Source organism: Zalophus californianus, chromosome 7 (assembly GCF_009762305.2).
Source record: "Zalophus californianus isolate mZalCal1 chromosome 7, mZalCal1.pri.v2, whole genome shotgun sequence".
Taxonomy (NCBI): Eukaryota; Metazoa; Chordata; class Mammalia; order Carnivora; family Otariidae; genus Zalophus; species Zalophus californianus.
This window is the reverse complement of record NC_045601.1, coordinates 81,275,028-81,290,522: the sequence shown is the minus strand read 5'-3', so window position 1 is coordinate 81,290,522 and position 15,495 is coordinate 81,275,028. Positions and strand designations below refer to the sequence as shown.

The following is a 15,495-nucleotide window of genomic DNA, read 5'->3' as shown; positions in this document are numbered from 1 at the left end:
TGCTTTGTGTCCTTGCTCACAGTGCTCCTTTTGTCTCTCTCCATAGCTTTTTGCTTAGCAAATATTATTTATCTCTGAAGACTGAGGTCACCTCCTTTATGAAATTTTTCCACAGATACCCAATCTCTTCCTCCTCCTCTCATGCAGTAGAATTTACTGTTGATTATTTCTTCTTTGGAGGAATGCTAAAAATTCTTAGCTGCCTGTAATATTTTATCAGAGATATTTGTTTACATTTCTCTCCCCCTCCCTACCAGACTGTAATCTCAAATGCAGAGACTCTTATTTGTCCGTTTTGTCATTGGAGCTTGATGTGCTGTGTTTGATGTGTGGTAGATGTTTACTGCTGGTGATCAATGTGTGCTTTGTTATGTGATCTTCCCCTGATAGGAGAAAAATGCATCCTCCTTCTTTAAAAGAAAACAATTGCTTTAATGAGACAAATTTTCTTTCTCACTGAGTAGGCAGTAAAAGGGAGAAGAAGATGAGGGCTGGTGATAATTGGGGGATGAAGGAGGGAGAGAAACTATCTTTTAGGATTCATTACTGGCCTTTTACCCCTGCTCTTAACCTTCCCATTTGAGGAATTTGTTGTCCTCCACTGCTGCCCCACTTTCTGAAGCCTCTTATCTTTGATGTGGCTCCTAACAAGATAGAATCAAAAACTGGGGTCTGGGGAGTCCTTACCCCCTTTGCCACAGCTGTGAAAAAAGGCTAATGTCTGTGACATAAGCAGTTATTTTTGAATGCATTTTCCTATAGAATCATTGTTATAAATTGTAGATTGCTTTATATTGCCATTAATATACTTAATGTACATTATGGATCAGTTCTGATTTTATGATTTATCTTGTAAACCATTGCACATTTATAACATGTGTGCTGGGTTCCAAATAAGTAACTTCCAGAGTTCTTAGGCATAACCGGTTTCTAATTTGGGTGTGATTTGGGTGTGACTTTGAATTAAGGTAGTATCAGCGGCCTGGATTTTACTCTGTAAACTATAGCAGTAGTCTTGTCTTATACTCTGGCATATATGTACAAATGTAGACCTATAAATATTACTTTAAAATAATTGAACATTTTTCCTTAGAGTTTTATTAGATGTGGATGGAAACTTCAACCACAAGAGTAATTGTAATTGAGAAGTATAAATTTATAGATGACTGTTAGAATGACATGAATAAAATTTAACACTCTTTAGATGTAATTTGAGATCATTTATTCTCTCTTGCAAGATACTATCTTAATTCTAGAGTTTCTACCATAGCATTTAAGTGGTATAATAAATACAGACTTACCCATGGATATCTGTAATTTTACAGACCAAATAGTTTTGGATACTGTTTATATTTCTGATACATTTCTATATAGGAATTTGGGTCTAATATGTTTTACTCAAACAGTAGCATTAATTAAATAATAGTCTGTTCTGTTGGTATATCTAATTGAATGTTACTTTTTTTAAACAATAAAATTGCTTTATATACAAACATTAAAAATTTTTTAAGAAGTTGTTAAAGTACATACCATGTAAATTTAATATTAACATACTTCTTGTTTTGCTCCATCCTAGCTGGGCGTTAGAGCACAGGATGGATGTTTTTTATTGATTTCCATTATTGATTTCATGTTCATGGTAAAGTGGATAATATTTGAGTAAAGTTATTATCCTCTTTTTGGGTTAGTGACTTTATAAATAGAAGGATCTTGTATTACAGTTTAATGAAGAGCATACTGTTGCCATTATTACAAGGTATGTGACCAATTAAGCTCCTTTATTTTTCTTACTATTTATAAGCTTCTAGTTTAATGAGCTCTTGTTTTGTTTGTTAGACATTTTTGGCTCTCATAAACCAAGTGTTCCCTGCAGAAGAAGACAGCAAAAAAGATGTGGAAGATAATTGTAAGTATCAAGTTAAAAAATAGTTCTAAGCACAGAAAAGGAAGCTATCCTTCCAAAGAGTGAATTAGTGGTTATATTACTAGGTATACTATACTGGTTCAGAAGAAATGGAGCCTTTTGATACGAAGGTTCATGTGAATGGAGGAGCTCAGAAGTCCTGAATTCATTATTGTCTTACATTTGCACTTTGGTGAAAGAGTCTTGAATGTCCTTTTAGTAGTGTTATCTCAGTTGTGTAAATGTGGGAAACGGTAATAATTTACTATGAAGCCTGAACCAAAAATCTCTTAACAGTTTTGAAAGTTATTTTGAAGCTCATCTAGAATCAGATAGTTTTTATAGTAGTATATGTGGTTCAGTAATTTGGAAGTTGAATCAAGAAGACCCATTTAATGTCACTGTTTAAGGGAAACCCAACATTAAAAAGAAGTATAAGTACTAATTGAAAAATTGATTTTAGAACATTGTATTTTATCTGAGCATATTTGGTGACCAGACCATGTTTATTCTTACATTTTCAAGGTTAAGCAGTTTCATTTTTTATTTGGCAATATTTTATTTAAAGATTTATTTATTTTAGAGAGAGAGCATGCAAGCTGGGGGAGGGACAGAGGGAAAGAGAGAGGGAGAGAAACAGACTCCCTGTGGGAGTCACGGGGCTCCAAGTGGGGTTCTGTCTCATGACCCTGAAATCATGACCTGAGCTGAAATCAAGAGTTGGACACTTAACCAACTGAACCACCCATGCACCCCTATTTGGCAGTGTTTTAAGAATCATGTCCTGTTGCTTGGGTATCATTAATGGTGTCTGACATTAAAAACTCTCCATTTAAAGAAAAAAGGGAGACTCCTGGCTGGTTTAGTTGGTAGAGCATGCATTTCTTGATCTTGGGGTTGTGGGTTTGAGCCCCACACTGGGTGTAGAGAGTACTTAAAATCTTAAAAAAACGTGTGCACCTGGGTGGCTCAGTTGTTAAGTGTCTGCCTTCGGCTTAGGTCATGATCCCAGGGTCCTGGGATCGAGCCCTGTGTCGGACTCCCTGCTCAATGGGAAGCCTGCTTCTCCCTCTCCCACTCCCCCTGCTTTTGTTTCGTCTCTCGCTGTGTCTCTCTCTGTCAAATAAATAAAATCTTAAAAAAAAAAATCTTTTGAAAAAAAAAAATAAGAGAAAGGAATGTATTTTGTCCTTGTTGATTTTTCTCTGGAGTTCACATTTGAGTAAGCCTGTAAGGTCCCCATATGTGGATGGGACGACGTGGAATAAATAGAGTAAGGGAGAGCCCAGGGACTCAGGGAGAGCCTGAGTTCAGATTCTGACTGTGCCGTTAGGAAGCTTGCTTCTGGTCGATTTATCTCTCTTCTTTGAGCTTCTCATGTTAAATTGGGAGTAATAATGTGTATGTTGCATGTTTAGAGATGACATATTTAAAATGCTTGGTGCAGTGCCTGACCTCTAACAGTCTCTCAAATGGTAGCTGTTATTATTAGGTGTAGGAGATTGAGGGAAAAAAATGTAGAGTTCCTTTCCAAAATTGCTGGAGAATTTGTCTCATAATATTTTTCTGAATAGTAATCAGAACCAAAAAAAAAAAAGGAAAGAAATAAAAGAATGAGATTCTACAGTATTTAAAATCAGAGAAATGATTCTTTTCTGTTAAAACTTGCTGGAACATTCAGAACATTCAGAATAATTAATCCTTTTCATATATTAAAATAATGTTTTTTTGTTTGCATATCTGCATGTAGCTAAACATAAATGGTTTTGAATTTTTTTAATCCATTTCTTAAATTAATATTTTAAAACATGGTTATATGATATTCTCTCTGCTTCCTTTAAGTTAGAATTCCTAATCCCACAATATGTTCCCCTGAAAAAGCTAATAATATAAAGCCATACTAACATGTGAACGACGACTTGCTCTCATTTCTTTACTTCCTTCCACACACACCCCCAGCCTTATCAGGAATATCTTTTAATGAAACTAAATGAATCCCTAAGTTGTGAAATATCTGCCAATGGACACAAGGGTCTTCCTCTTAAATAGTACTACTCAAGGTATTTCATTTTATTAAGACGTTGAAAGGTAAGTGGTATTTCAGAATGGTAGTTCAGAGGAAGGTGAGAGAAGGGGGAGTGGTTTAGCATTGTGCTTTGGATAAGAAAAGGTGACATGTAGATCAGGCTCCTGGGGGATGAAGGTGGAAGAAGTGCAGGGATATAGAAAGGTTGGTGACCAGAAGTCAAACTAGATATACCTCTGCTGCCTACCTTCTCCAGATCTTTCTCAATTCAAGGGAAAGATGCCATTCAACTGTTAGGAGACTTCACTCACTAACTTCTTGTTGTATTCTGTTATAAGTGACATTAGAAAACAGTGAGATGGGCACCTGGATGACTCAGTCGGTTAAGCATCTGACTCTTGAATTTCAGCTCAGGCCATGATCTTGGGGTTATGAGATCGAACCCCACGTGGGGCTCCACACTGGGCGTTGAAACTGCTTGGGATTCTCTCTTCCTCTCCCTCTGCCCCTCCTGTCCCTTCTGTTTCTCTCTCCAAAAAAAAGGAAAGAAAAAACAGTGCCACATATGTGCTTGGAAAGTGAACTGGCTACATTATATGACTATAGAGGCCTAGGCAGTCTTTTTTGAGATAGATATTGCAAGAGATTCTTGTTTGACAGGATTGGTCTGTGGTAAGCACCCTAAAGAAAGTACAAAGAAGAAAGTAGTTCTAGTGGTGGTGGTGGTAGTGAAAATGGGGAATTATCCTTTGTGAGATAATTTTTGAACTGACCTTAAAGTGTAGGTAGACTTTTGACACCTAGAGATACAGAGGTAGACTCCAATGCATGAATATATTTGGGTTTGATAAGTAGTTTAGTCTGCCTTGCAAGTTAGACCATAGTAAAGGGAGTTACAGAAAATTACATGAAAAAGTCAGTTGAATGCAAGTTTAATAAGGGCCTTGAATATCAGACTTGAATATGGATTTTGGTAGTTGATGGAACCCAGTGATGTTTTTTGAAGAGCAGAGAGATTTAATTAGTGTTCTAGTTAGATTTACGTGTTGAGTAGTCTGGATGGATTAGAGAAGAGTGCCAATAATAGAAACAAAGTGTTGGGGAAAAAGAGTGGTTTTGTCTACTGTAGCATGTGGTAGAAATGGAGAAATGAAACCCAAGGGAGTGGAGGGCTGGGAGAGTAAATATTAGGCTGGGAGAAAGAATAAGTCAGAGTATATTATATTATGATAATATTATGTATAATACAATGCACATTAACAATTATATATATGTGTGTGTATATATGTATGGATATAATACATACTCTGATGTATTAGTAGAGCAGATTTCAGAAAAACAAGATTTCTACCCTGATTGTGTTGTTAATTAGCTGCATGTCCTGGGTTAACACATAATTTTCCCGGGACTCTTATATCATTTGTAAGGCATTGACTGAATGATCTGATTGTCCCTTCTCATTCTAAATTTTTATCTTTTGTGTTTTTCTGTAAAATTCTGAGCATCTGATTTATTTAGTATAATCATTTTGTTGTATTGAAAGTATTAAAATCAACACTCTATGAAGTAGTACTTTCCACTTGAATTGTACTCAACTTCTTAGTCAACTTTCATCAACTTTCATTAATGTATACTCACCTGGTACTCAATAGATGTACTCACCTGTTTGGAAATTTGTTGTTTAAAAATATCACTGTAACACATATGTAAACTGGTTATATTTTAAATTGGCCTCTGGGGTTTTACATGTCCCAGCATTTTAAAAAGATGGGATTAAATCTAACCTAGCAGGTGGATTTTAGCTTGGATCAGAGTGATTCAGATTAAGATAGTATTGTTTTATCTTGCTTTTCTTCAAATATTTAGTGGTTTACAAATTTTATGTTTCAGGTTCACTAATGTATTTAAATGAAGCCACTCTTCTTCATAATATCAAAGTTCGATATAGTAAAGACAGAATTTATGTAAGTATTTTACATATGATTTAGGTTTTTGTGGGGATAATTGTTTTACATGCTGCTGTTTGATTTTGTCAAGCTTGAAATTTTCTAACAGGAAATCTTATTTGTTCTGTTGAATAGTGTGACCTCCATAAGGATAAGGATTTTTTCTAGTTTACTGCTCTAATTCCAGGGTTTAGAACATGCATGGTACATAGTAGGCACTTAATGAATATTTGTGGAATGAAATAATGAATTCAGAGCATCATCTGATATCTTTCAGACTTAAAAATATCCAATTTGTTTAAAAAAAAAACACTAATTGGGATTTTGATTTCTTATTTTTGGCATATGTTTATAGATGCCATTTAGTTAATTCACTTTCCACATATATTCTGCAAAAAGTTAAGATAACTTACAAAGATAAAGAGAATATATATTGAAATAAATACTTTGATGACAAAGAAATGTAAATTAAAATAGAAAGCAGTACCTGAGGATATCTCAAGAACACTAAAACACATCATAGAGCCTAAATAGTTGTAATATTTCATTAAACCCTAGATAACTTACCTTAAAAAACCAGAATATTAAAAAATGAAAGAAAATGCTTTTGATGTTAGTTAGGGTTTATACCACATTGTTCAGATGGATACTTAACTAGTATGTTTTAATTATAATTATTCATTGGGCATGCATGAGGTTTTATTCTAATATGACCTTGTAGATTTCTTTGTTGGCTGGAGATAAATTACCCCACTGTAGTTCTCCTGTTATAAAGATGGGGCTCCATTATTTTTGCAAGAAGAAAACATATGGCTTCTGTGACTCTTCTCAGCTCAAATGGCAGTCTTAATCTTTTATATCACTATCAATTTGCCTAATTATACTTACTTAATTCTGACTAAATTACCTTTAGTCTTTGCCATCTGTCCTAATAGTGACAGCTGGGAAATAGAACTAGTCTTGTCTTTTTCAGGAGAGTTTACTAGCCATCTTTCAATTGTATACAATATTAGCCTTCACTTTCTTCTTTGATTTTTTTCAAAAATTGAGTAAATAGAGAATATAGGTTGATATATGGCTATTTTTTGATTAGAAATACATTTAGAAGCAAAATTCACTCAATCAGCAGACTAATACTGAGAATCTGCTGTATGCTAAATGCTGTTTTAGTTACCAAAACAATGCAAATTTTTTAAATTTGTTAAAACAATTGAACTTGTAATAAGTCATTAAAAGTTGATTTGGCTCTAACCAGGAAATATCATCTTTCAAGTAAAAATGGTCAGTATTTTTTCTGTACATGTCTTATATTACTTGGTGGTAGAGCAATCATATTTATTTTAGCAAATTTTAATTGTTTCAATATTTTTTCTAGAAATTTGGAAAATTTTTTATTACTTTTACAAGGAATGATTATACTTTTTAAGAGTTGAGATACTTTATTTTTATTTGGGATATTTATACAAAAGCTTGACACTCATGGGATTTTTATTGGTCTTTTAGTTTCCTATGTTGCTATGGTATTGCACATTGCTGACTGTGACCATTAATAACTGAAGATTTATACGCATGTTTATTATACTTTTAAGAAAATTAGTTGTCTTTTTTTTCACATTTAGTCGACCTACAAGTCTTTTCTAAATTGCATGATTGATAAAAAAAAAATTATCCATTTGTGAAATTTAAGTTTTTGTTTTTCATGTATAATGTCTACATCACTCTGGAGTATTTTAGGGTTATTCTTAGCTTTTTTGATCTTTCTTTTCCTAAAATATGTATGCAGTTGGGCACATGACCTCTGTTAGATAATGGCTGTTTGGCATCATCAGCTTCTGTTTGGAAAACCAGTATTTTCAAAGTTATCTGAGGCCATGATTGGTATGTTTTTCCTAGCCAATTATATCTTTTCGTTATAAAACTATTAAAAATCAGCAATACATAACTATAGTTATTATTACTCTAACATATGGAAGAAATGGAAGTAGTTTGGAATAAGAGTTTAAATTTGATTTTTTTCTATTTCTCACCAACCAGAATTATCATAATTCTTCCTTAGACTTGAGTAGAACAATAGCTAACTCACATTTAACATTTTCATTGGCTACTAAAATGTCTGTTACTTTCCTTTGTTTCCCACAGAAAGATTATTACCTGGAATTTAAAATTTTTTTACTCCACTGCAGTAAACATCTTTGAGAGCATTCATTGAATTTTAGATTAGTAGTCTGAGAGTTCAGTGTTTCCGCATCATTTCCCTTCTACAACTAGAAGCAGAAAAGAGAAAAATATGGTCCTGCCTGCCCTAGTTTGGCCAGTAAACCACAGCTAATTGCTAAACCACAACTCTTTTTCTACCCACAAGGAATTTTATAAATCCTATTGGTGCATTTTTCTGGTCTTTTAGAGCCACAGTTAAATTCCAAATTTAAAAGCAAACTTAAGTTGGTCATTAAACATTTAGCCTGTCAGTATTCTAGGCAATGGTTAACATATGTTGTTTTGCAAAAATCTGGGACCAAGTGCTCACTGGAGCACTAAATTAATTCTTGGCTTTCAGTGATGGAGATTGGCCTAGAGGATCCTATGAGCTCTTTTCAGTAGCAGGGTAAATAAAGTAGTCAAGGTGAGGAATATAAATGACCAAGACTTGAGGTTTAGGAATAGATATAGGAGGGTAGATTTCTTTTTTTTTGTTTGTTTTAAGATTTTATTTATTTATTTGACGGAGAGAGACAAAGCAAGAGAGGGAACACAAGCAGGGGGAGTGGGAGAGGGAGAAGCAGGCTTCCTGCTGAGCAGGGAACCTGACACCAGGCTTGATCCTAGGACCCTAGGATCATGACCTGAGCCAAAGGCAGACGCTTAATGACTGAGCCACCCAGGCGCTCCAGGAGAGTAGATTTCTTAAGTAGAGTCAATGAAGATGGCTGATTGAAATAGAGGCTTAGACTCAGCCTCTGTCTCAATGTCTGTGGTGTTGGTGGTGATATCATGAACCGGGGGGGGGGGGGGGGGGGGGGGGGGGGGGGGGCAGGAGGGAGCATATGGGAGGAGAGTGTTTTCTTTGAGGCAAACTGTAGTCAAGAGAGATAATCTTGATTTTGGATCTGCTGAGTTTGAGATGCATATAGGATGAGAAGATGAAAATATTTATTAAGAATTAGAGAAATACGGGTCCTGTACAGAGTGTATGTTTAGGGCTTGAAATGCAGATTTGGAAGACCTAATTTATATAGAGAATTAAAGGTCTGTATTTGCTGTATTTTCTTTCTCCTTATGAGCCTTGTTTAGTTTTAAATAAAAATAGTAATTGGAAAATTTTATATTTATGCCTTTTCTGTTTAGACATATGTCGCCAACATTCTGATCGCAGTGAACCCATACTTTGACATACCTAAAATATATTCTTCAGAAACAATAAAGTCATATCAAGGAAAATCTCTTGGGACCATGCCACCTCATGTCTTTGCAATTGGTAAGTGATTTTTTTTCCCTTATATTGTACAAATTTACTGTTTTTCTTTTGGATTAATAAAAGATACCATGAGTTGAATATGTATTTTGGTGGGCCTTTATGCATTTTGAATGTATCACCATTATTTAGGAGCATGTATCTTAACACAGGATGGGGAAGACTACTTTTGCAGCTAACTCATGGGGTAGTTATACATCATTATCTTTGTTAAATGTGTCTGCGTCCTCTTAAATATGTTGAAATTTGGATGTAATAAAAGCTGACCTAATGGTTCTTTTTGGCTCCTTGACATGAGCAGCTCCGTCTTAAAAGTGTCCTCCTTCATAGCTTTGAGGCCCGGGCCTTCCACTGTTACTCAGGTCATCACTTGTGAGTATGTTACTAAGGCTGGGTATGAGCCATAAGAGCAGACGTCTTCCCTACCTTATCTTGCATCAGGGCTTTATAAATGTTAAGAATTAGAAATGATATATGCTGTATATTGCTAGGGAATCCATGTGGGAAGACAGCAGTTTTTGCCTTTCTCAGGTTTTCTCTCATCTTTAGCTCTGAGGAACACAGAGATGGGGTTTTTTGACATACACAACCCTACCATAGCTGGTGACTGCAAGTACAGAGATGTTAGTTAACCTTTTGGATCCAGACATAATCAGCAGTTTATTATATGATGACATGTTTTGGTAGTAGTTCTTAGTGCAGTCTGTTTCTCTTTGGGGTTTCTTTTCATGCCTGTGTTTTGACCAAACCAGGCTTCACTTCCCAATTTGGCTGACTTATGTACTAGGCAGAGTGAATATGTCAGCCAAATCCAGTGCAATAGCGGATTGACTTTTGGTTCTGAGATGCTCTGATGGGCATTACTATGTTTTGTATCAGCTAGCAAAATGGTGTAAAATCTTTAGAACCTGAATATGACTAAGCTCATCACTGGAGAGAAATTATATGTTTAAAATGTAAATAAACTGACTTATTTTTAGTTGTTTACTGCTAAAAAAAATGTCTAGAATAATATCATGAAAGTGGGTGGAACAGATTGTTGATAAATTTTCCCCTTGTCCTAGCCCCTGGTCAGAAGGATGGATATACTCTTAGATGCAGTTTGCATTCGGTCCAGTAGAGTTAAAGCCATTTGTAAAGCCTTCTTCATTTGTATGGGTAGCACATGTCTGAAATGAGAAATAGTTGTCTTATAGAGCTAAATTGGTTAGGACCTAATTTTGAATTAAAATTGTTTTAATATGAGACCACTTTAACAGAATTAAATTGTGCTCAACTTGTCTTTGTAGTACTACTACACAGATTTTGCAGTTAGGAAGTTTTTTCTCCAGCAGAATTTTTGGTTACCAAATTTCTTAATTGGTAGCTGTTACTTCTTGCTTTTCCCTGGGGTCTTCATTAGTTATGTATACTGAGTTTTTTTTTTTTTTTTTTTTTTTGGTCTGCTCTGGAATTAGGAAGAACTGAGCCACAGATCGTAATATGAAGACATTCTAGTACAAACATAAGAGTTGCTTATTTGGATTTCATATTACTTAGCTGTCAGGGTAGTAAGATAGGACGTTTAAAGTAAAAACTTTTAGAGATGTTTTGAACACTTGAATGATTTTATTTTAAAATGTTACTAACTGTAAACACACCTTTATAATTTCTTTAAGAGCAAGTGTTCTTTGATAGTAAGACAACTTTGTATCATTTAGTAGATCTGTATTTAGTACACCACTCATCATTAATGTGTTATTTTGACCCTAGCTGATAAGGCTTTTCGAGATATGAAGGTGCTCAAGATGAGTCAGTCTATCATCGTATCTGGAGAATCAGGAGCTGGCAAAACAGAAAATACAAAATTTGTTCTAAGGTGAGGAGTTTTTAGCTAACCTGGAATATTTTGAACAGGTTTATTTTTTTTTAATTTGTGGTTAAAAAAATATATAGCATAACACCAGTTTAAACATTTCTCAGTGTACAGTTCAGTAGTGTTAAGTATATTCACATTGTTTTTCAGTCAATCTCCAGAACTTTTTATCTCTAAAACTGGAACTCTATGCCCATTAAACAACTCCATTTCCCCCTATTCCAGCCCCTGGCAACTACCCTTCTGCTTTCTGCTTCTATGATTTTGACTATTCTAGATACCTCATATAAGTGAATCATACAGTATTTGTCTTTCTGTGACTGGTTTATCCCACTTAGCATAATGTCCTCAAGTTTTATCCTTGTTGTATCATGTGTCATGATTTCCTTCTTTTTTTTTTTGTAATTTTTTTTTTTTTTTTTTTTTAATTTGAGACAGAGCAAGCACAAGCGGGGAGGAGGGTCAGAGAGAGAGAGAGGGAGAAGCAGACTCTCCGCTAGGCAGGGAGCCCGATGTGGGGCTTCATCCCAGGATCCTGATTTCATCACCTGAGCTAAAGGCAAATGCTTAACTGACTGGACCACCCAGGTGCCCCTTGATTTCATTTTTAAGGCTGCATAGTTATTCATTTTGTTTACTCATTCATTCATCAGTGGGCACTTTGGTTGCTTCCAAATCTCGGCTGTTGGGAATAGTGCTGCTGTGAACATGTTATGAACAAAGAGGTACAAATATCTCTGATTGAACAGGTTGACTTTGTATACTTTTGCATACTTTATTTTATTGTATTTTTTAAAGATTTTATTTTTTAATTTATTATTATCTTTTTAGAGAAGGAGAGGGAGAGATAGAATCTTGATCTCACAACCCCGAGATAATGACCTGAGCCAAAATCAAGAGTCAGATGCTTAAACCACTCAGCCACCCAGGTGCCCTAAAGATTTTAAGTAATATCTACACCCAACATGAGACTCAAACCCACAACCCTGAGATCAAGAGTTGCATGCTCTATCGACTGAGCCAGCCAGGTGCCCCTTTCATACTTTATGACATAGTTTGAAATGGTAAGCTCTGTCCCTTTTAAAACCAGATACCTTATGTGGAAGCTAAGCTCTAGATTGTTGAAAACTATGTCTGCATGTTCTTATGAGGATCCTAGAGGAGACCCATGCTGGTTAGGCAAAAGGAAATCGAGGAATGTTCCTTCAAAATTCAGCCTTTACATTCTGTTCTCAGTATTCCTGCTGTTAATGTGGTTGAAACCATTTTTTACCTTATGCTTATGACAATTGGCCTTCTTATTTCTGGGTGAAACCATTTTTTACCTTATGCTTATGACACTTGGCCTTCTTATTTCTATCTCCTCATCACCCTCCTCTCAGCGTATCCCCTTTGTTGCCATCAAATTACACTCTGTACTTTGTTTAGAATCATCGCATTATAAATACAGAAGGAACCATAGCACTCATTAGTTTAGTTCCTTCAGTTTGTTAAATCTAGTGTTGAAGCTACTGCTAGGAGCAGTGCATTTTGAGTTCTCACCAGTGTTATTCCCACTGTATCAGTCTTATGGGGGGGGGGGCCCTTCTTGAAATTTTGCTATTTTTATGCAGATGTATGGTATTCAGTTATTTGTATGAAATTAATTTAGAAGTTCATTATTGTGTATTATGTATTTGCAATTCTGGTTAAGTGAGTGCTTCCTAATGCTCTGGGAATTCTAAGTGCTTCAATTTCTTCTTTCTCTTCTGTATGTAAGAGTCATATGGTAAGTCTGTGGTTTATATACAGCTTTGAAAATGAACAAATAATTTAGAAACTGTAAACTTATAATACAAACTTATGTTGTAAGTCAAAGATTACTTTTTGTTTTGAAATGTTCCAGGAAAATAGTTGTTCCATCATGTTTAATTTTTGGCTAAAACAACATGAAGAGTGGTAATGTCCTTGTTTTTCAGTGGCAGATTACCTTACTTTCTCTAGCCATATAGATTGAGTTAATATGCTGTCACACAAGACTTTGGAATCTTACGTAGATGATGAATATTCCTGTGTGAAAAGTGTGGCATCTTTAAAACCAAATAGCTGGTTAAAGTCAGAATATTTCCGAACACAGATTAAAAATAATGCTGATTTTGATATTTAAGGTAATCCAAATAAAATTTTAAGTGTTTAAAAAGTAATGGGCACCTGGGTGGCTCAGTTGGTTAAGTGTCCAATTCTTGATTTTGGCCCAGGTCCTGATCATCTCAGGGTTGTGAGATCGAGCCCCAAGTCGGGCTCCACACTGAGCATGGAGCCTGCTTAAGATTCTCTCTGCCCCCAGTGGTGTCAGGCTCCATGCTCAGCGGGGAGTCTGCTTGAGGATTCTCTCTCCCTCTCTCTCTGCCCTACCCCTGCTTCGTTCTCTCTCTCTCTCAAATAAATCTTAAAAAAAGAAAGGTATAACAGAATAGTTGCATTTGAATATAAATTTGTAAATTTTAAATGAATAGTTACAGTGATGATCCAGGTTTAAATTTTACATGTATTAAATAATATTAAGATTACAACTATGGGGTGCCTGGGTGGCTCAGTTGGTTAAGGGTCTGCCTTCCGCTCAGGTCATGATCCTGGGGTCCTGGGATTGAGTCCCGCATTGGGCTCCCTGCTCAGGGGGGAGTCTGCTTCTCTTTCTCTCTCTGCCCTTTCCCCCTTTGGTGTGCTTTCTCTCTCAAATCAATAAAATCTTAAAAAAAAAAAAGTTAAAACTATAATATGTGCAGTATTGTTGTCATGTGAATTTTTTTATCTTATATTTTAAACAGATATCTGACTGAATCCTATGGAACAGGCCAAGATATTGATGATAGAATTGTTGAAGGTATTGTTAATTTTTAAAATTCTTATTTTTTATTGTTAGATATGTACTGAATTGAACTTATGAGAATCCTCTAAGTGATCTGGAATGCTCTCCCAGAGATCCAAAAGACTTTTCCATCTCCTACAAATCTTTGCTCAGATATCTTCTCCTTTATTTAATGTCTGTTGTTTTCCCTCCCCATGTAAATGCTAAGAAGGCAGGGATTTTTATATATTCCAGTCTCCTAGAAGTGTCTGATACATGAGATAGGATCCATAAGTATCTCTCAGATGAATGAAATAAATACAGGAAGATTTCTGGCTTCCTGTTTGTTTTGTTGACCTTTTTTTTTGCAAAGGAGAGAGGAAGAGTGTTATTTGGAATTAAAATGTTTTTTGGGGGGAAATTTTAATGAATTAGTCAGTTGGAAGGCAGGAGTCTGTAAATTGATTTCTTTAAAGTGAATGCTTGCATATCCCTTAGAAAGTTTTCTTATACCCCGTTTGGAGACTACTGGTCTAGTCAACCACTGTGTTGAATCCACACCACTGCTGTGCATCATAGATTCCTCTCTGGTCCCCCCGCTTATATTCTTGTTTCCCTGTAATTTGTTCTCTGTGTGGAAGTTGACATGATCTCTTCTGCTTTCAGTCTTTTAATGGCTTAATATTGCTCTCAAGATGAAGCTGCAAATCTGTAACACAAGAGTGAGAGAAACTCTGGGTGGGCTGGGCAATGGCTGCATATGCAGTTGGCCTGTAGGCAAGCCAGAGACAGGGGAAAAGGGAGAGAAGGTAAAACCTACCGTGGATCGCAAGCGTGAGAGCCAAAGTGGGATTATGAACTGTCAAAATTGTCTCTGCCTTCTCACCAGGCAGGGGAGGAGGAATCTAGTTCCTGAGGTACCAGATCAGATATCTCTCTTTCTTCTCATAATGATGATGAAATTAACATGTGTGAGATGTATTATGCATTGTGTGATATGCTGAATATCTGTTCCTAATTTAAATCCTCATAGAATGAGGTAGGTACTATTTTATTCCTACTTTACAGATTAAAAACTGAGGTAAAAAGACTTTAAGTGGCTTGCTGAAGAGCATATAACTTATCAGTTGTGGAAGTGGGATATAATAAACTGAGGCATCTTAACTATGTGCTATACTAAGAGCATATTTTAACACTCTTACTATTTTAAAGAAAAATTTCAGTTGAACAAAAATTTATCAAGGTCCTTCTGTGTTCATGCATTTTGATAAATCATAGCTAGCAAATGTACATTTTTTCACAATTATGTGAAATATACATGTATATAAGCATAAGCACTCTAATAAACAATTTTATTATTTTTAAATTTTTTTATTATGTTAATCACCATACATTACATCATTAGTTTTTGATGTAGTGTTCCATGATTCATTGTTTGCGTATAACACCCAGTGCTCCATGCAGTA

At 35.4% G+C, this 15,495-nt stretch overlaps 1 protein-coding gene across 15 annotated transcripts in view; it reads left to right on the top strand.

Moving 5' to 3' along the window:
• MYO6 (myosin VI) overlaps positions 1-15,495 on the top strand; it is a 146,035-nt gene that overhangs the window by 62,357 nt on the left and 68,183 nt on the right. For all 15 annotated transcript variants that reach the window (XM_027600917.2, XM_027600915.2, XM_027600913.2 and 12 more), the window contains exons 3-7: positions 1,837-1,906; positions 5,820-5,893; positions 9,221-9,350; positions 11,100-11,205; positions 14,010-14,065. In XM_027600917.2, coding sequence (XP_027456718.1) covers positions 1,837-1,906; positions 5,820-5,893; positions 9,221-9,350; positions 11,100-11,205; positions 14,010-14,065 — 436 coding nt within the window. The remainder of the gene's footprint in view (positions 1-1,836; positions 1,907-5,819; positions 5,894-9,220; positions 9,351-11,099; positions 11,206-14,009; positions 14,066-15,495) is intronic.